The sequence below is a fragment of the Bos indicus x Bos taurus genome, chromosome 12 (genome assembly GCF_003369695.1).
Source record: "Bos indicus x Bos taurus breed Angus x Brahman F1 hybrid chromosome 12, Bos_hybrid_MaternalHap_v2.0, whole genome shotgun sequence".
Taxonomy (NCBI): domain Eukaryota; kingdom Metazoa; phylum Chordata; class Mammalia; order Artiodactyla; family Bovidae; genus Bos; species Bos indicus x Bos taurus.
In genome coordinates, this window is record NC_040087.1 from 72,412,693 (window position 1) to 72,435,931 (window position 23,239).

The window sequence follows — 23,239 nt, forward strand, 5'->3', positions numbered from 1 at the left end:
TCAAGACATCAGGGTCAGCTCCTTCTCAAGTTTCCAGCCTACAGGCCTGCCTTTCTGATTTCAGATTCACCCAGCTAGATCCCACAAGCTCAGGGACCAGTTCTTTGAGATAAAAATCTTAATACACATATTAAAAGATTATAAAATAAATACAGTATAAATAGTAGGTAAATATCAAGCTGAGGGCACAAATCAAAATAAATTTTCTATTTACCTGATCTGCAACATTTACTAGAATAAGGAAAATGATGATAAACCAATGAGCACCAGCTGTGAAGTAATTCTTGTAGGTCTTAAAACCAACTTTTCCCACCAAACGGCCCTCCAGTGGTAATGTAACCTGTGTATTCTCAGCCTGGGAGGGAAAAATGGTAGAGGCCAAATTTTAAATAACGAACCCCAAATTTTCAAAAATTCAACAATGTCCTCCATTGCAAAGTTGTGGAGAAACAGATACATCTCATATGCTGGTAGGAGTACAAGATAGTCCATCCTTCAGAGAAGGGTATGGAACTATCCAACCAAACCACATATGCATTTACTCTTAGACCCAGCCATCCCACTCCTAAGAATCTATTGGAAATATAAGAAAACACCATTTGCATGAGGTTATTCACTGTTAGATGGCTTTGCTTAAAGTCAATCATGAGTCTCAGCACACATACAACAAACCAATTCAAGTATGAATGCAGAAGCTTGTTCTAAAATAATACACAAAATGATATGGAGCTAATGTAACCCTCTGGATGACTTGTGTCACTCAATAATGGGAATATAAAATGTAGTTAGGGCTCAAAATTCTAGCCATAACAGTAAACTGAGTTCACAGAGTCAGCTGGAGTAATGTGTGTTTGCATAGCAAGCAGACAGCATATGATCCAAATTTATTTGGTTCTTGAACTTCAGAGAGTAAGTCCTGAGTGTGGAATGTGAGGGACTGCTTTGAACACTTACCAGAATCATCTAGGCTCCTGAATTTGAATAGTGAGGGTTTGAAAACCGAGGAATACCTGTGTATATTTTTAAGGACGATCCACTACATTTATGTATTTCTGTCTGAAGGACTTAGGATGTTCTTTAGAGTCATAGGAACCAAGGATGTCCTCAACTCTATCCTGGCCACTGGGGATTCAAGGTGGATAAGATGTGGTTCTTGGTATTAAACGGTAAGAAAGGAAGATGGGAACTAACTCCAAAGTCTACTGTGTGGCAGGTCCTTTGCACAGGCTACCTCTGGCCTGTCACAAACCATCTGACAATGGGGCAAAACACTACCATCAGTCGCCTTCAGTGCCAGAACATTCCAACATAGAGGAAAAGTAGCTGATTTAACATGGTCACAGCAGGACTCAGCCTAAGGGGATCTTCATATTAAGCTTCTTGGATGCATAAGGGAAGGTGGAGGACACCAGAGCAAGTAGGATGTAACTATGAGAAACTGAAGAGTTCTCATACCAATGTAAAATACATATGCCTCGGAATTTATAGCAGTACACCCACTCCTGGTCTCCATAAGATTCTCCTTTCTACAGCTAAAGGGGAATCTGAAGCAGGCCTGCTCCCGCCATGCTCTTTTAATTCTACCAGTTCCATGCAACAAGGCTTTGGAAGCTTAGGGTCTACTTTGGGACAAAGATCTTGTGAGTGGAGCAGACTGAAGGTTTATGAGGCCACCAAAGCAGACAGACCCAGCGTGTTGCAGGATGAGAAACTCACATCTTGGTCCTCAGGAGCTGCATCTTTCAAGGAGGGTCTGGGAGACTGTTGAAACTGAACCGAAGACTCAGAGTTCAGACTAGAAGTTCCTGGACCTGGAGAAGGTTCACCTTCCTCATTCTTCTTCTTTAAAAGAATATCTTCAAAATCTACTCCAGATTTTGGAAATTCAACCAAAGTCCCCTTTTTGATAATTTCACCCTAAAATAAATTTGAGAGAAATGTATTTGCATTTGATAATATTAATCTAATCTACATACTAATCAAGAAAAGTTAACCAGTCTTAAGTTATGATTTTGCTAAGAAAATGATTCTTAGGTCTGGAACTCTGGTGGACAAATCTATTTCAGTTCAACCTGACACAGAACTGAGCATTCTGTTCTCTGCCAAACCCTCTGCTAGGTGTTGCTGCTGCTGCTGCTAAGTCACTTCAGTCGTGTCCAACTCTGTGCAACCCTACAGACGGCAGCCCACTAGGCTCCTCTGTCCCTGGGATTCTCCAGGCAAGAACACTGGAGTGGGTTGCCATTTCCTTCTTCAATGCATGAAAGTGAAAAGTGACAGTGAAGTCGCTCAGTCATGTCTGACTCTTAGTGACTCCATGGACTACAGCCTACCAGGTTCCTCTATCCATGGGATTTTCCAGGCAAGAGTACTAGAGTGCTGCTAGGTGTTAAGGGATGTGAAAAAAAAAAAAAAAAATGTGTGATCACGTGTTAAATATGAATGTCATTGAATAACACCTTGGGGGTTCAGAGAAACTAAAAGTACAGATGATGGTGGAAGTATCAGTATAGTATTTTTAGACAACATGGAAATTGAGAGAAGCATCAGGTAAAAAGCAGAATTTTTTTTTAATCAGCTAATTGGGGAAGATATTCCAGGAAAGGAACTTAAGACTGACACAGAAGTGGTCACAAACACATCTCCATAGGTAACAGTCTCTCATCAGATCTTCACTGACCATTTTCACAGTATCATGTGCCTAACTGGGATATGTAAGAACATAAGACATGTAGGAACAGCCCTGGACAGAGAACTTTTGAGCTTTGTCTTCACAGTTTTTACCACTACCCTACAAATGCAGGAAGTTCCCAACTGAAAATTCAATATTCCACCTGTCAAAGTATTTAAACAAGGAAGCCATGAGATGGGGGTGACTTTAAAGCCTTGACAGCCCAAGCCAGCAAATAAAAACCTAAGAATCAATGCTCTCAGATCTGAGAAAAAAACAAAAACATAAGAACAACCACTCACAAGGAGTCAACCAGGTTTTCCCAAATCAGACAACTGCTTTAAGCTACTGCTGCTGCTGCTACTGCTAAGTCGCTTCAGTCGTGTCCGACTCTGTGCAACCCCACAGACGGCAGCCCTCTACGCTCCCCTGTTCCTGGGATTCTCCAGGCAAGAGCACTGGAGTGGGTTGCCATTTCCTTCTCCAATGCGTGAAAGTGGAAAGTGAAAGTGAAGTCACTTAGCCGTATCTGACTTTTGACTACAGCCTACCAGGCTCCTCCATCCATGGGATTTTCCAGGCAAGAGTACTGGAGTGGGGTGCCATTGCCTTCTCCAGCTTAAGCTACAGTCAACCTAAAAATGCTCTCCAAACACACGTGACACATCATTGCAGCTTCCCTCCCTTAAAAGTCTTATAAAATAATGTGCAAATGTCCTCACTATTTACTGATCCCATGAAATAATACTCAGCTCATTCATTCAGCCATCCCCTCTCTGCTGTGAGAGAGGGACCAGATCAACAATAAGGATGCACCCTAACTCACCCAGGGGTGCTCACAGGTAGACAGTTGTTCTGATAGCACTAAACTTGATGGTGGGTCCTCAAAAGAAGCAATAGAGGAACTTAAAATATCAAGTGATGGGCTAAATAGGCTATTCTGTCTCCCACTGATCCTGTGCTCATATACTGTCAATGTTGGGGTTTTGCACACTAGCATTACCCTCTTCCAAACATGAAATTAAATGCTATCAAAATATGAGAAACCTGAGCTTCCCATTGCTGAAAGAGTGGTTAAAAGTCAACACATGGAACTTCTTTTACAAAGGTAGAGGTTCTGCATTTTAATCATCTTTCTTAGCACAGAAATTCATTTGATAAATGAGGGATCTGACCAAGGGACTGTAACAGGCAAAGATTAACAATGGAGATTCTGAGGCCCAGAGACAGGCAAGTCAAGAAATGAAGTATTAAACCACCAACAAGTCTGAAAAATTCTCACTAATCTCCGTCCCACTGCCAACCATGCTAGGAGTTGTGGGTTAAATGGTGGCCCCAAAAATGTTATGTTCAAACCCTAAACATGACATTTGTGAACATAACCTTATTTGCATTCAGTGTCTTTGAACAGGTAATCACGTTAAGATGAGGTCATACTAGACTAGAATGACCTTAAATCCAGTAAGACTGAGGTCCTTATGAGAAGAGACCCAGACAGACACGGGGACAATAGTCATGTGACATCAGAAGCAGAGACCACTGTGCTGTGGCTGGAAGTCAAGGAACACCAAGGAAGGCCGGTGAACACCAGAGGCTGAAAGGAAGAATTGTCACCTGGAGTCTTCAGGGAGAGCACAGCCCTGCTAGCACCTGGATTGGGAACTTGTAGCTACCAGAACAGGGAGACGATAAACTCCTGTTGTTTTAAGTCACCCAGTTTGCAGTGCTTTGTTACAGCAGCTCTAGAAACTGATACTCTAGCCTGAGTCCACATTTCACTCTTCTCTGCTTTTCTAAGCCTTGTAACTGCTTCTGCTGTCACTCTCCCAGTGACCATCAGAGGAATCTCTTAACTCTCATATCAGACCACATCGCTCCTCTGCTCTGGACCATCCAAGGCTTCCATCCCACTTCCAGTTCCTCTGCCCACTTCCCAGAGACCAGCTCCTTCCACATTCCCCTGCTCACTGTCCTGAAACATGCTGGTCTTCCTGCCATTCCTTCAATCTGCCAGGTCAGCTCCTTCCTCAGATCCCTTCCTCCCATGACCACATGGCCCCCACCTTCATGTCACTCAGACCTCATGAGGCACTACTTCCTCAGGGAGGCAGCCAGGATGTCAGCCCACCCCTCTCTGTCACATCCGTCTCCATAAGAACAGAAGCCCCATGAAGGCAGGGCCTTGTCCTCCTGTTGCACAGGCTCCCACACAAATCAGGCACAGAAAGACCTGGGCAGTGAGACCAGCAACTAGCAACGCCAGCAAAATGGGCATCTGTCACCTGAGTGCTTGGCTACCCTCACTTCTGGTGTTAATGGAAGATGCTCTTTAGGCAAATTATGTGTAACAATCACCTGGATACAAACAGGTCTTAGTATCTCTAATTTCCAATTAATACCCTTTGACTTAAGCTGTGGAAAGGGGGAAGAAAGTTCTACATAAAACACCATTATTATCCTTAACAATGTCACTAGAACAGTGATAATTCAGTAATTCCACAGTAGCACTTTTCTACACTAGGGTTTATGTGGCTTGGAGTGCAATAGTGACATTTCTGCAGGTCTTTGTATTCATCTTCAAAGGCATGAACACCAGCTCTGAGCAGAAAGGAGTGTAAAATTGAGGAAGAAGGGGGCATTTATTTTTAATCCAAGGATAGTGACCTGCAGGGAGGTCTGATCTTCAGCATGCCTGAGTGCTAGAAATTCCACAGACTTGTAGTAACTACTTACATTTTTCAGGATCAGAATCTGACTTGCATCTTCCAGGAACTGCCACTGATGAGTCACTAAGATTGTGATCTTCTCCTTCAAGGCCTGACGAATACACCTACAAATATAAAAGGCACAGTATGCAAAAACAATTAATGGGGTGCTTCAAACTGAAAACATGTATTTTGAAAACATGAGTCAAAAAAAACACAGCAAAGGTCTGTATTTTAAATACCAAATCATAACACAAATTAAATACTATTATAAGTCAATGATGTCAACTAGGTCCTCAAATTTATCAGCAGCAAACTTGAATCTAGCTCTGCTAAAAAAAAAAAAAAAAATTCTAAAAAACTCTCCACTGAAGGAAGCACTAAATTTTTTTCCAAAAACTCACTGTAACAATAATTTATGTTTCATAATGAAAATTAATTGAGCAATATTGAGATTCCCAAACCTGACTGAACTAAAACACTATTTTATCACTATGTGGGAATGGGAGAACCAGGATCTATGTCATATCAAACTCTGTAGATTTTTCTTTGACAGTACTTACGTGATTATTTATGATTTATGATGTACATATTAACAACAAAGGATTTATAGAATCTTAGTAACTTTTGTCAGAGTGCATTTTCTAGACATTTCTTCCCAAATAGTATTAGAAAGAAAATGAATGCTAGAGTGGCCTCCATCTGTCTCTACAACATTTCATCCCATCCAGGAAGTCAGTCTTCTTTCATTAGGACTGAACACCTTCCAAATATGAAAATGAAAGAATGGAACCAAAATGGCCCAAATCACAGTGGGAATCATTCAATGGCTCAAAAGACACACCAGTTCTCTTAGCCAAGACCCCTGTGTGATCAGGCCACCTAAGACGGCTGTTCTCTTGCTCTCTGTACATCCCCTGCTCGACCAGTGCCTGCTTCATCTACACCTACTTACATGACTGACCTTCCTATGTACTTGCCCCAGAGCCCAGCTAATTACTCTACTAGCTTTAGATCAGAACCCTCCACAATCCTTATCAAAAGGGGAATAAGGGGCATGACCCTCTGCTGGTTTTCATAGTAACCGATGGTCCATCCTGACATCAATTCCCCCTATAACAAATAATCTCCCACCCTGCTCTCTGCTTCCCCCAGGAGTGAAGAGTGCCACCATGTCCTGTTCCAACATGGGCCTCAATTGGTGGATGTCCTTCCAGGATTTCCTTCACAAATGTAAGCTGGCCCTAACCATTAAACCATTTGTGTCTCTGCCACTGATTGCAGGTTCTTTATTAAGTCTAAGCTGGGCAAGTATAGGTCTGGCAGTCCGGTTGGGTGCAGCTCAACAACCCCCTCAGCTTCCAACCTTAAGTGCGTTTTCACAGTAACCCTTAAGACTGCTCCTACATTTTAAATACAAACCCCCCCCCGCCCCAGGGACTCAGCCCCAGTCTCACCCCACAGGGTCCACAACCCTCCAGTGAAGGGTGTAGCTGGGTCCGTGGTCCCAGTGACCACAGGCAGGGCTCCAGGCAGGTACTCTGGGTGCCAGAGCCCCTGACAGAGGAAATTTCAAGAACATGGACCAGAGCTCAGCCTGATGAATGAGTCAGATGGAGAGCCTGGAGGCAGTAGACTGCAGCTCAGTTCCTCTCAAGAGCCTGAAGACATCAGACGAGTGACTAAACCTGTTTCTTCATCTCAGAATGTCAATGACAAGTCATCCATGTGTTCTGAGAAATCAACCACCAATCCACTCAGTAAACACCAGCTTCCTTCTCTACTTCTCCATAACCCATGACAGGTCCTGAGTTTTGGACTCAGGATAGAAAAGTCCTAAGGGGACACTCTGGACACTCAAAAAGTCTTAAGGGGACACTCTGGACACTCGGTCTGTGGTCAGAAGCAAGACCCAGGAGATGTAGACACATACTCCATCACTTCATTAAATCCAAAAGGACACATTTTTCTCTTTGACATGTCTTAGTTCAATTTTCAGAGAAGGCAATGGCACCCCGCTCCAGTACTCTTGCCTGGAAAATCCATGGACAGAGGAGCCTGGTAGGCTGCAGTCCATGGGGTCGCTAAGAGTCAGGAATGACTAAGTGACTTCACTTTCACTTTTCACTTTCATGCATTGGAGAAGGAAATGGCAGCCCATTCCAGTGTTCTTGCCTGGAGAATCCCAGGGATGGGGAAGCCTGGTGGGCTGCCGTCTCTGGGGTCGCACAGAGTTGGACATGACTGAAGCGACTTAGCAGCAGCAGCAGTTCAATTTTCCTAAGTTTTTTGACTGAGTAACCCCCTCCTCACACTTAGTACTAAAGTTTTTAATGGAATTATTTCTCCTTAGTTCCTAATTACTTGCCAATAGTCCCTTAAGGTAAATGTTAATCAAATCTGATGGGCTGCTATATCCAAGATGGAGCAATCCAAAGTTGTAAAATGTTTTCTTCCTAACATCCCATCACAGATGAGGTAATATAAATAATTACAATGAAGTGATCAGTTGTTGGCTTAGAATGTTTCCTAAATGATGCTTTTTATCCAAATCTCTAAGAAAATAGTTTGTTTTCCAAGTTTTTCAAGTAAAGATTTCTGAGTCATATCATGAAAATGATTGTTTCAGCAACAAGTTGTTAAACTGTTATTCCTACATAAGAAAGTAAGAAAGTGAAGTCACTCAGTCGTGTCCGACTCTTTGCGACCCCACAGATGGCAGCCCACCAGGCTCCCCCATCCCTGGGATTCTCCAGGCAAGAATACTGGAGTGGGTTGCCATTTCCTCCTGCAGGGGGTCGTAAGGGTTGTGTTAATCCTATTTATTGGGTTGGTCACTAAGATTGTTCAGGATTTTCCATATCATCATATTAAAAAAACCCAAATGAACTTTTTGGTCAACGCAATATAATCCTATATAAGGGCTGTGTTCAGAGTAGACACATCCCATGATAGATACAAATATGACAGAGTCCCTACCTTCATTCAATCAGCAGAGGTTTATTGAGGTGCCACTCATTTGACCTATACCAAAGGTCAATAAAGCAGACAATCTTTTGCACCAAGAGCGACACACTGAATGAGTATAGAAAATGCACCATGGGGGTGTGACATGTGCTCTGAAGGAAAAGTAAAGGGGGAAGGTGAAGCTGTTTTAGATGGGGAGACACAGGAGCCCTGAGATTATCTGGGGAAATATCCTAGAAGGCACAGAAGGTTCAGGGGTCCTTGAATGGAACAAGCTGGGCTGAGGCACCTTCCTGCATTCACAGTTTAGGGCAATCAGCCCAGTTCAGGTCAGTCGCTCAGTCATGTCCATCTCCTTGCAATCCCATGGACTGTAGCACAACAGGCTTCCCTGTCCATTACCAACTCCCAAAGTTTACTCAAACTCATGTCCATTGAGTCAGTGACAACATCCAACCATCTCATCCTCTGTCATCCCCTTCTCCTCCTGCCTTCAAGCTTTTCCCAGCATCAGGGTCTTTTCCAAGGAGTCAGTTCTTCACATAAGGTGGTCAAAGTATTGGAGTTTCATCTTCAGCATCAGTCTTTGCAATGAATATTCAGTACTGATTTCTTTTAGGATGGACTGGTTGGATCTCGTTACAGTCCAAGATACTCTCATGAGTTTTCTCCAATGCCACAGTTTAAAAGCATCAATTCTTCAGCACTCAGTTTTCTTTATAGTCCAACTCTCACATCCATGCTTGACTACTGGAAAAACCATAGCCTTGACTAGATGGACCTTTGTGGACAAAGTAATGTCTCTGCTTTTTAATATGCTGTCTAGTTTGGTCATACCTTTTCTTCCAAGGAGCAAGTGTCTTTTAATTTCATGGCTGCAGTCACCATCTGCAGTGATTTTGGAGCCCAAAAAAGTAGTCTACCACTTTTTCCACTGTTTCCCCATCTATTTGCCATGAAGTGATGGGACCAGATGCCATGATCTTCGTTTTCTGAATGTTGAGCTTTAAGCCACCTTTTTCACTCTCCTCTTTCACTTTCATCAAGAGGCTCTTTAGTTCCTCTTCACTTTCTGCCATAAGGGTGTTGTCATCTGCATATCTGAGGTTACGGATATTTCTCCCAGCAATCTTGATTCCAGCTTGTGTTTCATGCAGCCCTTTTCACATGATGTATTTTACATACAAGTTAAATAAGCAGGGTGATAATATACAGCCTTGATGTACTCCTTTCCCAATTTGGAACCATTCTGTTGTTTCATGTCCCATTCTAACTATTGCTTCTTAAACTGCATACAGATTTCTCAGGAGGCAAGTAAGGTGGTCTGATATTCCCATCTCTCTAAGAATTTTCCCAATTTGTTGTGATCCACACAGTTAAAGGTTTTGATGTGTCAATAAAGCAGAAGTAGATGCTTTTCTGGAACTCTCTTGCTTTTTCGATTATCCAGTGGATTTTGGCAATTTGATCTCTGGTTCCTCTGCCTTTTCTAAATACAGCTTTAACACCTGGAAGTTCATGGTTCACATATTGCTGATGCCTGGTTTGGAGAGTTTTGAGCATTACTTTGCTAGAGTGTGAGATGAGTGCAATTGTTTGGTAGTTTGAACACTCTTTACATTGCCTTTCCTTGGGATTGGAATGAAAACTGACCCTTTCCAGTCCTGTGGCCACTGCTGAGTTTTCCAAATTTGCGGGCATATTGAGTGCAGCACTTTCACAGCATCATCTTTCAGGATTTGAAATAGCTCAACCGGAATTCCCTCACATCCACTAGCTTTGTTGGTAGTGATGATTCCTAATGCTCACTTTACTTTGCATTCTAGAATGTCTTGCTCTAGGTAAGTGATCACACCATTGTGGTTATCTGGGTCATGAATATCTTTTTTGTATAGTTCTTCTCTGTATTCTTGCCCCCTCTTCTTAATATCTTCTGCTTCTGTTACATCTGTACAATTTCTGTCCTTTATTCTGCCCATCTTTGCATGAAATGTTCCCTTGGTATCTCTAATTTTCTTGAAGAGATCTCTAGTCTTTCCCATTCTATTGTTTTCCTCTATTTCTTTGCACTGATCACTGAGGAAGGCTTTCTTATTGCTACTTGCTGTCCTTTGGAACTCTGCATTCAAAATGGTATATCTTTTGTTTTTCTCCTTTGCCTTTCATTTCTCTTCTTTTCTCAGCCATTTGTAAGGCCTCCCCAGACAACCATTTTGCCTTTTTACATTTATTTTTCTCGGGGATTATCCTGATCACTGCCTTCTGTACAATGTTATGAACCTCCATCCATAGTTCTTCAGGTACTCTATCAGATCTAATCACATGAATCTATTTGTCACTTCTCCTGTATAATTGTAAGAGATTTGATTTAGATCATACTTGAATGGTCTAGTGGTTTTCCCTACTTTCTTCAATTTAAGTCTGAATTTTGCAATAAGGAGTTCATGATCTGAGCCACAGTCAGCTCCTGGTCTTGTTTTTGCTGACTGTATAGAGCTTCTCCATCTTTGGCTGCAAAGAATACAATCAATCTGATTTTGGTACTGACCATCTGGTGATTTCTGTGCTGTAAAGAACAATATTACATAGAAACCTGGTATGTTAGGTCCATGAATCAAGGTAAATTGGAAGTGGTCAAACAGGAGATGCCAAGAGTGAACATCAGCATTTTAGAAATCAGTGAACTAAAATGGACTGGAATGGGTGAATTTAACTCAGATGATCATTATATCTATTACGGTGTGCAAGGATCCCTTAGAAGAAATGGAGTACCCCTCCTGGTCAACAAAAGAGTCTGAAATGCAGTACTTGGATACAATCACAAAAATGACAGAACGATCTCTGTTCGTTTCCAAGGCAAACCATTCAATATCACAGTAATCCAAGTCTATGCCCCAACCAGTAATTCTGAAGAAGCTGAAGTTGAACGGTTTTATGAAGACCTACAAGATCTTCTAGAACTAACACCAAAAAAAACAAAAAAAAAAAAACAAAAAACCAATGTCCTGGGCTGGAAGGCAAAGGTAGGAAGTCAAGAGATACCTGGAATAATGGGCAAATTTGGTCTTGGAGTACAAAATAAAGCAGGACAAAGGCTAATAGTTTTGCCAAGAAAACACACTGGTCATAGCAAACACCCTCTTCCAACAACACAAGAGAGATGTTTTGGGGTGGGGGGGCTCACAAAAGGTCAAATGCACCCACAGAGGGCTGAGGGAAAACAAGGGACACAGGCTCCCCCTAGAGGAACAGGAGGGAAAGGCAGTGCCCATCTTCCACCTTCCTATATGCCCTGCACACTGCTCCCTGGCTCTGGGACTAACGGACCAGTATGTACAGACAGACAGGGGTGAGAAAGGACCCCCACAAAGCTGGATACCAAGTAGGTGTGGGGATGACCTGGAAAGACTGAGGGGGGCTGATGGCAAAGAAGCCTATTCTCTGTTTGAGGACCTGGAGATGTATCCTGAACAGGGTGGTGGGGGCAGGGGGCGTTGAAAGGCTGGAGGGTAAGCTATATAGACAGTAGCATGGGAGTCTGATCAGGATAGACCCGAAGACCTGATGATGCAGGATGCAGGGGTCTGGTAATGTGGGGCTGAACCATGACAGGACCCACAGCTGGACACAAGTGAGACTGCACCTAAGGGCTCTCACCTTCTGTAGGTGATAGAACTCACTTAATGTTAACAACATATAGTTGTAAAACACATGAAACTTAACAGTCTTGGATATATATTCATGATTTAAGGAAAGTGTTAATGAAAGTAGAGTGTGATTCATTCACGTTTTATACAAAATACTCCCCCAACTAAGTTTCAACATGACCACTTTTTCTCATAGCACATTGTTCCATCCAATTTTCTAACTTAAGAACATTCTCCGCTTGCTGCTGGAATTGGACATGACTGAAGCAACTTAGCATGCATGCATGCATTGGAGAAGGAAATGGCAACCCATTCTAGTATTCTTGCCTGGAGAATCCCAGGGACAGAGGAGCCTGGTGGGCTGATGTCTATGGGGTCACACAGAGTCGGACACAACTGAAGCAACTTAGCAGCAGCAGCAGCAGCCTCTTGCTGCTGAGTGATTTTGTAAATTGTAAATTGTAGAGTGATCCCTGCTCTATGTTAACTCAGGGAATATGGTTCTGATTGCAAACAACAGGATTAGCAAGCTCACTTTTATCAAGTGTACATCCAAGGTTATTAAACACAAAGGTTGGAGAGAACTTTATAAATACCTCCCATGTTTGAAGAACTTGGGAGAGCTATTGTGATCAGCACACTGACACTTGGCAAGCAAAAGTACATAAGAAAGAGTGACAGACATTTGTGGGTTCAGGGCGGTGTGCTGGGAACAGGGAGGATAAGGTACTCGTGATGCCAGGAGGGTAGGAGGTAGGAACTACTATCACAGTACTAGTGTCCCATCACTGAACTTATGAATAGCCACAAGGCACTTCCTAAAGGAAAATTAATCAGTGAAACTGTTAGTCACTCAGTCAGGTCTGAATCTCTATGACCCCATGGATTGTAGTTTGCCAGGATCCTCTGGCCATGGGATTCTTCAGGTAAGAATACTGGAGTGGGTAGCCATTCCCTCCTCCAAGAGATCTTCCGAACCCAGGGATCGAACCCATGTCTTCTGCAGAGCAGGCAGATTCTTTAGCATCTGAGCCACCAGGTGCCTTAAATGAGAGAAAATTCATCAAATCACAATCAAAAGAGGGTGGGAAAGGGGTGTCAGATCAGAGACCTAGAGTCCATGCCATGTATCAGTGGCCCTGCTCTCTTTTGTTCTGAAAGATTCAATGCTAACATGTACTTTTTGTGTCTGATAAAACACACATGAAATGAAATTTACCATTTTAACTATTTTTAAGCATATAGCTCAGTGGCATTAAGTACATTCACACTGTTGTACAAACATCACCATCATCCATCTGCAAAGCTCTTTAATCACACCAACACTAAGTATGTTTTACATATGGACTTCAGTGGTACCCTGCTCATGACCCCTGATAGTGGATGTGGAATCCCAGCTCCTTGTATCCAGAGCTCAGAGCTCCTCACACATCTCTCTCTCTCATACACACCACTGATCTCCTGAAGTCTCTTTGAACTTCACCCCCTCCCCAAATTTATATGATGACAAACTGACTGCCAGTACCTTAGAATCTGGTGACAGAGGCTTTAGTGAGGTGATTGTTACCCTTAATTCAGTTCAGTTCAGTCGCTCAGTCATGTCCGACTCTTTGCGACCCCATGAATCGCAGCACGCCAGGCCTCCCTGTCCATCACCAACTCCCGGAGTTCATTCAGACTCATGTCCATCGAGTCAGTGATGCCATCCAGCCATCTCATCCTCTGTCATCCTCTTCTCCTCCTGTCCCGAATCCCTCCCAGCATCAGAGTCTTTCCCAATGAGTCAACTCTTAGCATGAGGTGGCCAAAGTACTGGAGTTTCAGCTTAAGCATCATTACCTCCACAGAACACCCAGGGCTGATCTCCTTTAGAATGGACTGATTGGATCTCCTTGCAGTCCAAGGGACTCTCAGGAGTCTTCAACACCACAGTTCAAAAGCATCAATTCTTCGGAGCTCAGCCTTCTTCACAGTCCAACTCTCACATCCATACATGACCATTGGAAAAACCATAGCCTTGACTAGACGGACCTTTGTTGGCAAAGTAATGTCTCTGCTTTTGAATATACTATCTAGGTTGGTCATAACTTTTCTTCCAAGGAGCATGCATCTTTTAATTTCATGGCTGCAGTCACTTATTGACTATGCCAAAGCCTTTGACTGTGTGGATCACAATAAACTGTGGAAAATTCTTCAAGAGATGGGAATACCAGACCACCTGACCTGCCTCTTGAGAAATCTATATGCAGGTCAGGAAGCAACAGTTAGAACTGGACACGGAACAACAGACTGGTTCCAAATAGGAAAAGGAGTATGTCAAGGCTGTATATTGTCACCCTGCTTATTTAACTTATATGCAGAGTACATCATGAGAAATGCTGGGCTGGAAGAAGCACAAGTTGGAATCAAGGTTGCCAGGAGAAATATCAATAACCTCAGATATGCAGATGACACCACCCTTATGGCAGAATGTGAAGAGGAACTAAAAAGCCTCTTGATGAAAGTGAAAGAGGAGAGTGAAAAGTTGGCTTAAAGCTCAACATTCAGAAAATGAAGATCATGGCATCTGGTCCCATCACTTCATGGCAAATAGATGGGGAAACAGTGGAAACAGTGTCAGACTTTATTTTTTTGGGCTCCAAAATCACTGCAGATGGTGACTGCAGCCATGAAATTAAAAGACGCTTACCCTTAATTAGGGTTAGCCTAATCCAATCTGACTCGTATCCTTAGAAGAAGAGACTAAGACATAGGACAGAGACACAGAAGTGCACATGAACAGAGGGAGGACCATGGGAGGACACAGCGAGAAGGATGCCATCAGAAGGCAAGGAGAGAGGTCTCAGCAGAAACCAAACTGCCCACACCTTGATTGTGAACTTCCAGCCTTTAGAACTGTGAGAAAATGAATTTCTGTTATATAAGCACTTTTCCCCCAATCCTGCATCTGTGACAGCTTGCTATAGACTGAATATTTGTGTCTTCAGAATATATACATTGAAACCTAACCCCCTGTGAGGTTTTGGAGGTGGGGCCATTGGGAGGTGAGCAGGTCATGAGGGTGGAGCCTGAATGAAATGGATTAGCATCCTTATAAAAGGGACCATACCCCTTTTATATAAAAGGGTCCCCTCACTGCTTCCACCATATGAGGACACAGGAATTGTGCCCTCACCAGACACTGAATCTGTCAGCACCCTGACTTGAACTTTCCCAGCCTCCAGAACCGAGAGAGATAAATTTCTTTTATTTCTAAGCCACCCAGGCTCTGGTCTCCTGTGAGAGCCACCTGGATGGATACAGCCCTAGCAAACTAACACAGGACCTGATAGCAAGGATTTCCAAATAGTTTCTTTCTGCCAAACACCCCACCTCCTCCAGGCAAGGACGTGTCTGCTGTTCTCCTCACAGCCCTGCTTCCTCCTCCCTCCACACCTGTGCTTCTACTCGTCCTTCAGCAAAGGACTGAGTCCTCTTCTCAGCCTCCACACACCTGCCCAACCTGCAGGCCGCCAGGGCACTGCCCGCCCAGCCCCGGGCACAAGGAGCTTTCCAACTTCAGTGAAGGCCTCCAGCTGCCACTTCCACTTCCATTTAGCATTTCTTATCCTGCATCAAAACCCTCTGAACCCTGACTCTGCTGACCTTTTCCCAGGCATCTCTCTTAACAAGCTCGAGATAGTGACAGGTTCCTTAGAGCCAAGAGTAAGAGCTGAGCACCCTAGTCTCCCTTATTCTGCCCATTGTGAGTCCTTTGCCTCTCCTGGCTCACTGTCCTCCTTGTAAACTAATAAGTTTTGTGCAGTAACATCTGTAAGGGCATTGATCTCAGTGCATACAGAAGGGTGCTAATAAGTGCAGCTGGAAGGGCTCATTGGCTTTAACAAGGTGAGTAGCAGCAAGCAAACTACTGATGGGGGAAATGTGGAGGCTATTTTAGCAAAAGCAAGTTAATGAGGCTTTCCAAAAGGCCAACCTAGATTCCACCAGAGGCCTCAGTCAGTGTGTGTTAGGACACATTATACACAGAAAAGCATCAGAGTTGTTCTGCTTCAGGGATTCAGTTGCCAAGCAAGAACCACTGATAACAAATTCCAGGATCACAAAATGAGAGTCAGGATTTCAGCCAGATTCTAGATACAGAGTTTCACATTCAGGCTAACTCTATATCATAGGTCTAAGTTTTAATTCTAGTAAGCATCCCTGAAGCAATGCCCTCATTTTATGAAACAATTCATACTTAGATGTGGAATAAATCATTCTTAAATTCTAGTCCTTACTAAAAGTTTCCAAACCTACAGAATAATAAGCATAAATCAACAGGGCCTTTCCATGAAAGGCCTGTGTCAGTACTAAAAACTTTGATTCTAATGTATTTTAAATACATGATGAGAGGAAAAGACTGACAGCCAAGTAACAAGTTACTGAGTCCTACTCTCCAGTTTAAAAACCCTATGTCATCCTTCTTATTCCTGGGGTTTGGATTCATCAGCTACAGGTCACTGGGAAATCTGCCATCTATCCCTCACTCCCTAAAGCACTGGCCTCCACACACTAGAAGCACCTTCTATATTTTCCTGTCTTGACCTCATCATGATGCAAGATTTCTCTATGATGGATATTCTGTGGAGGGAAGGGAGGGGGAGAGGGATACCAGGGCAGAGGGAGCTGAGTCTTCTGAAGCACAAAGGCTTTCCTGAGCTCTCTTTCCTGATCTCTACAGGTTCTTAGAAAGAAGAAATGATAGAAAATAGGAGCAAACTCACTGTTCAAACAAGTGTCTGCTGACTCCTGTGTCCACTGCACTGAGCGGATCATCCAGGAGGTAGATGTCTGCATCCTGATACACGGCTCTAGAAAACAGAGAGAGACGTCAGGAAAGGACACTTCACACTCCCTGAGTCTCATCTCTGAATCATGACGGCATCCAGCAACTCCAGGTTCATTCCTGGAGCCCAGGAAAGGACCAAGACTCTGCTTCATATAGGCTCACCCAGTGAGCGGGGTCTGTGTGCTCATGTCCACTAGGAGTCGTGGAAGAGGAGGGTCAGGATGGCAACTGAAACTTCATTTACCTGGCGAGGCTGACCCGGGCTTTCTGTCCTTCACTAAGAGGGGTTCCCCGGTCTCCTATCACAGTTAGATCTCCATCCTCCAGAAGTTGCAAATCCTACATGAAGATAGAAAAGGGAAAAAAGAAAGATGTAAAATGTGTTCTCCTTCTGTCATCCTAAACTTTTAGCATCGATTCTCCAAATAATGTTTGATCCACAGCAATGGGTATATTTGATAGTGACTAAACTGTAACACTGAACAATTTTCATGGTTTTTTTATTCATTTTTATTCTATAGCTTTTCACAGCAGTTATGCATTTGACCATTATAACAGACATTTATTGGGATAAACTATATCCTAGTCATTGTTCTGTGCACAGTGAATTCAGCCACGAGGAAACAAATTCCCAGAGTTTCTTTCCATGGTGGGAGACAGGCAATATGGAAAATTAACCTTAGTGCAAGTACTGAGGATGAGAATGAAAAAGAAGCTTGGCTCAGGGGGATGGAGAGTAAAGGAGGGAAGTGAGTCCACACTGGGGTGTGAGGGCTTCACTCAGAGGGGGTTGAGCAGATCTCGGGGAGGGGGAGGGGCTCAGGCAGACCTGGAGAGGCTGCTCCTCACAGAGGGATGGGTGGGTGCAGGGGCCACGGGGGAGATGTCCAAGGGGTTCAGGACAAGGAGGCAAGAGAGCAGAGCTGGGTAAGAATGAGGAAAGTGAGGGCGGAGACAGAGCAGGAGGAGCCTGGGGTCACTCCAGTAATAGGGGGAGGGGATGACTGATATGGTCTAAGGTTTTCAAGGAATCACTCCTGTGCTTTGCAGAAAATAGACAGTAAGCTCAGAACTGTGAGGGTGGATACAAGTGAGGAGGCTACTGGAATAATCTAGGGGAGAGATGACAGTGGCCAGGACCACAGTGGAAGCATTGGAAATGGAGATATGGGGTCACATTCCAGACACATTTGGAAGGTGGAGTCTGTAAGACTTGCTGACAAGATGGGTATGGGATTTAAGAGAAGAGGAGGACTGTGGTGTTTGGGACCGGAGAAAGGGAAAAGACAGGGTCTCAATTTACTGAGTTGGGGAAGATGGTGGAGGCAGGTTTAGGAGACTTCTCTTGTGGACAAGCTGACATGACCATTTGGTGATGTCACGATGCAGCTGGGCATGCAGGTGTGAAGGTCTGTGCTAGAGACACAGGTGTGAGAGCTGGTGGCCCAGGAGGTGAAGGCACAGGACTCACTTTGTCAAGGAATAAGTGTGTCTTCAAAAGACATTTTGCTGAACTCAGGCTCAGCTTCCCACTTTCAGAGAAAGCGTAACACATGATCCATGTCTTCACAGTGATACTTAGGGAAAGTAATAGACTGACAGACAAAGTCTGTATAAGGAACATCAATCTAGGCAAGAAAAACACAAAGGAAAAGAAACAATGTGTTCCAGGGACACCCAGATCATCTGGACTGAGTAGGTGCCTGTCCATGGGAGCAGGAAAAACTGAAAGCTAAGAAGGATATGAAGTGTTTTGTTTTTTGTTTTTTTTTAATTTATTTTGGTCACACCACATGGCATGTGGGATATTTGTTCCCTAATAAAAGATAAAACCTGTGGCCCCTGCAATGGACTGCCAGGGAAGTCCCATGAAGTTTTGACTTGAAGATCTGAGAATCTATCAAAAGTTATATTTGAATACTATTGAAAAAGTAAATAGGCAGATCAGAGTACTTGGGAAAAAAAGAAAAGATGATAAGAACACTTCCAAAATGTCAAGAGAACAATCTGGCTTAAGTTACACAGTTATATTAGAAATCTCAGATTGCCTATAATTTACCACTCAACACATCCTGGCACAGACAAGCAGAGTTCGTGGGGAGTCTGTTATCTACTAAAACCCCTCAGGCATCAATCTAGGATGCACAGCAGGACCTTTCTGCAGATGACACCCTCATTTCTCTGTCTCTAGTTCACCAAATTTGTGGAGAAAGCAGGTGGCTCACTGGAGTCTCCATGATAAACAAGTCCTTTGATCTCCCTAAGTCTCACTTTCCTCTTCTACAGAATATGCTACAGAAACAAGAGTCACTAAACCAAGGATGCTGTGAGAATCTAAGGCAGTGTATGCTGCTGCTGCTGCTGCTGCTGCTAAGTCACTTCAGTCGTGTCCGACTCTGTGAAACCCCATAGATGGCAGCCCACCAGGCTCCCCTGTCCCTGGGATTCTCCAGGCAAGAATACTGGAGTGGGTTGCCATTTCCTTCTCCAATGCAGGAAAGTGAAAAGTGAAAGTGAAGTCACTCAGTCATTTCTGACTCTTTGCGACCCCATGGACTGCAGCCTACCAGGCTCCTCCGTCCATGGGATTTTCCAGGCAAGAGTACTGGAGTGGGGTGCCATTGCCTTCTCCAGAGGCAGTGTATGAATGCCCTCCATAAATGGAAAAAGAACAGGAATTGATTGCAACTTGCTATTGGTGACTGATGCCTATTTTCTCATCAAACCAACAGCGGGACGCCATTCACAGTGTGAATTACAGCATGCAAAACACATGACTAAAAGGAGAAGAAAGAGTCTGTCTCCATAAGAACCCTCCCTGACAGGCACAGAGACGCATAAACACACACAGGTTCGCTGCACTCTGGGAGTTTAACACCGCAGAGCAGACTGCTGAAATAGTTGATAAAGATCAAACGTGAGGCCCTGGCTATGCTCATAATTAAGAGCTAATTTATTTTTAAAATTATTCTAACATTTATAGCATCCCTGTTATGTCCCTAGTAATCAGGTGTTTTAAAATCATGACTGCATTTCATCCTCAAAACCACCTTATAAGGTTAATAGTACTATTATTGCCATCAAACAATCAGCGAAAACCACACAACTTGTAAACAGAGAAACTGAGACTCAATCCCTGAGCCTTCTGACTCCTGGGCCTTGGAGCTGATGTCATCAGCCTGAACCAATGTTGCCAATGGGATTACTTCACATCTCCCTATTTGATTAGAGAAAAGTTTTCAGGTCAATGAACCTAAACATTTATTTCAATTAGATCAAGTACAATACATCTAGTTGTTATTTACATATGTAATACAAGAAATATTGCTTTTTTTCTCTTTTTTCTCCAGGATTTGGGGGAGATGGAGGTACGGAAACTATAAAATGAAATCTTTATTATATTTATATGGATGGAGAGACATAGAGAAAAGATCTATAATACTAACAATAGCTAATACAGACAATGCCTGTAAAATGCAAGCATGCCAAGACTTCAACTGAAAACCTTTACCATAATTCCACCCTGCCCCCATTTAATAAAAAATGAAACTGAGACAAACACCTGGAGTTACTAATCAGGTGTTACTGAGTTACTACTCAGTTTCTCTCCAAAAGGCCAAGCCTTTTCTACTACACATGCCACCTCTGTGCCAACAGGCCAAAATAACTCTAGGATGCCACAATTATCTGTGACCATTTTATGCACATCCACTGACACGTAGATTCCAAAAGGAGATAAGCAGAAGCTCTCATAACTCTTTAAGTCATTCCCAGATGTCTTAAAGATCTTGCTTACCCCTTTCAATCAGAGTCATAGGTAACATTTCAGAGTGGCAGTAAAACCTCTTAAAAACCTTCTGACCAAATGTCCCCATTTTGTTGCAGAAACATCAGAGGCCTACGAAAGTAACCGATGTGTCCAAAGTTTCAGCAGGCAAATGACAAAGCTGGGGCCAGAACTCTGTCTCTGCTGCTTCTCTGCCCTTAGCCTCCCTTCCTGCCAAGGAGGGAATGGACACAAGAGGCACAGTCTCCATGTCCTGACCCTCAGGGAACAAGACAGCAGTCCATGTTTATAAACATCACATCAAGTACAAAAGAACTGAGCAGCCCAGTCCTGCAGGGACCCTTCCCACCAGAGTCTGTTACACATGCCCCCCTGAGGGTGAGTGAAGCCCCAGGACATTCCCCAAGTCACTGGTTCAATCACCCGACATGGCTGCAGCAAAGCATTGGCCCCCAGGGAAAATGCTAAATGGCAGCCACTGTCCAGCACCTGCTCTTCTCCAGAGATGACCAAATGTGGGAAGAAAGACAGGGCTGAGCTTCACCAGAAAGGCAAAGTCATGAAAGAAACATCCACACCCTGAACTGGGTCTCCAGAGTCTGATCTGGGCATCAGGAGCCGGATGTGATTAAGGTAAAGAGGAAATGCCTGAGATCTGTTTACTCTACATCCCACCTTCATCCACCACATGCTTTTTAAAAAGTTCTTCCTTATAAACTTCCTCAACTGAGAGACAGCACAGCACCAAAGATAAGCATGGAATCTAGGGTCCTGAAAAAATGGATCTGAACTTGAGGTGCAAATGCTCAGGTGAGCCATTTCATCTCTCCAAGCCTCAGTTTTACCAACTATAAAATGAGGACCATAACATTGATGACACTCATAAAGAATTAATAACTCATATACCCTCTTGATTTGCATGTGGACTCTAAATAAAGCAGAGCTATTGTCTCGCTGTTCTGTTTGCTTCCCCTTTTCTTATACAATATATACATAATTTAATAAGAAATCTAGCTCATTCCTGCCATCTTGACATCATTTCTGCAAATGCACAATCTCCTAAGAACCCAGGAAAAAGAATAGCAGTTTATTAAATGAACAACTCTGTTTTGTTCACATCATCATAAAGTGCTACTCACCTGACAATCTATGATGTTCAAGCCTTTGTTCAAGTAAAATTACTATTTCCTCAGAAAGTAGGTTTGGAGGCTTCTACACAACATTTCTGAAAGTCTGCTCGAGGCTTTTCTTCACAGTACAAAAGAACAGTGTCCAGACTGCACTGAACAGGCCCTTTTAAGGGGAGCCCTTTAAAGCTGTTATTCTGATTTTTATAATGCAAGCAAGTGACATATTATTTATCAATATCTACATTTTTCTTTTTGTCAATTTATATTCTCCTTATAGGTCAATTCAGTTTTCATCATTCATTCACTAATTTCAACTAAATCCCAACACAGAGTTTCTTCTTGCCATTTTCTGTGAAACTCAATGCCATTTCTGAAAACAATCTCTCCCCAAACAAAATGATGCAGTGTGAAGAAAAAACTTTTTAAAGCATTCAGTTTTCTTTAAATAATAAATTACAAGTTAAAAATGAAGTGGAGAGGGAAAACTACAGACTGAAAGGGACTGAGGAGGCATCAACTGAATGCAATGGACAGACCTCATGAGGAGTCTGATTTCAACAATGGTCAAGGAGATTTCTAAGTCAGAAGATTAGCAGCATGTAAACACAGGCTAGAATGCTGACGATATTCAGAAATTTGTGTTATATTTCAGGTGACATAATGTGGTGATTTTGCTTCCGAAAGGCTTTCCTATCTCTTAGAGAAAACTAATGAAGTGTTTACAGTTCTGAGGTTCAGGATATTCTCCAGAATAATCTGGGGTGGGCAGTGGGGCTGGCAGCAGGACTAGCCACCAGCTCCTGCTGGTTGGAACTGGCTGGGGCTGGGTCTGTGAGGGTTCATTGCACTATGCTTGCTATTTTGAGAAATTTTTGTAATTGTCCACTAAGAATGAAGTCAAAAGTGAATGAAACTTCACAGAATGCAACAACTCCCCCCCAAAAAATGCATTCTGTGAGTGTTGACATCACATCAAGATTAAACTAACAGCATATATGACTGCATATATTTACCCAGAAGGCCAGTTTAAAATATTAAGTGAAAAAGTGAAAGTGAAAGTCGTGTCCGACTCTTTGTGACCCCACGGACTGTACAGTCCATGGAATTCTCCAGGCCAGAATACAATCAAAGATCATTCAAATTAAAAAAAAAAAAAATCATCCTCAACAAACCTTGTAATTTAAGCCAACAGTATCATTATTTGAAATTGGAGAATATGCAACTCAAAAGTCATTACTCACCTCTTCCAAAGCACAAGCCTTTATCACCTTTTCATATGGTTCTTCTTCATATTTCTTCCCAAATAAAATGTTACTCCTCACAGTTCCTGGAAACATCCAGGGCTGCTGAGAAACATATGCGATCCTCCCATGAACGCTGATGTTCCCCTGGCTCAGGGGCAGCTCCCCAAGCAGAGCACGTAACAGTGATGACTGCAACAGAGGGTAACACATACACATGAACAGGCAGCACTCAGGATGGAACTCACCCTGGTGCTTGA

The 23,239-nt window shown here is 43.1% G+C and overlaps 1 protein-coding gene across 1 annotated transcript in view; it reads right to left on the reverse strand.

Annotated features, from left to right (window-relative positions):
* LOC113902491 (multidrug resistance-associated protein 4-like) overlaps positions 1 to 23,239 on the reverse strand; it is a 227,084-nt gene that overhangs the window by 148,643 nt on the left and 55,202 nt on the right. The window contains exons 11-16 of the mRNA XM_027557826.1: positions 22,980 to 23,171; positions 17,066 to 17,160; positions 16,757 to 16,843; positions 5,405 to 5,501; positions 1,717 to 1,917; positions 215 to 355 (exon numbers count right to left, since the gene is read on the reverse strand). Coding sequence (XP_027413627.1) covers positions 215 to 355; positions 1,717 to 1,917; positions 5,405 to 5,501; positions 16,757 to 16,843; positions 17,066 to 17,160; positions 22,980 to 23,171 — 813 coding nt within the window. The remainder of the gene's footprint in view (positions 1 to 214; positions 356 to 1,716; positions 1,918 to 5,404; positions 5,502 to 16,756; positions 16,844 to 17,065; positions 17,161 to 22,979; positions 23,172 to 23,239) is intronic.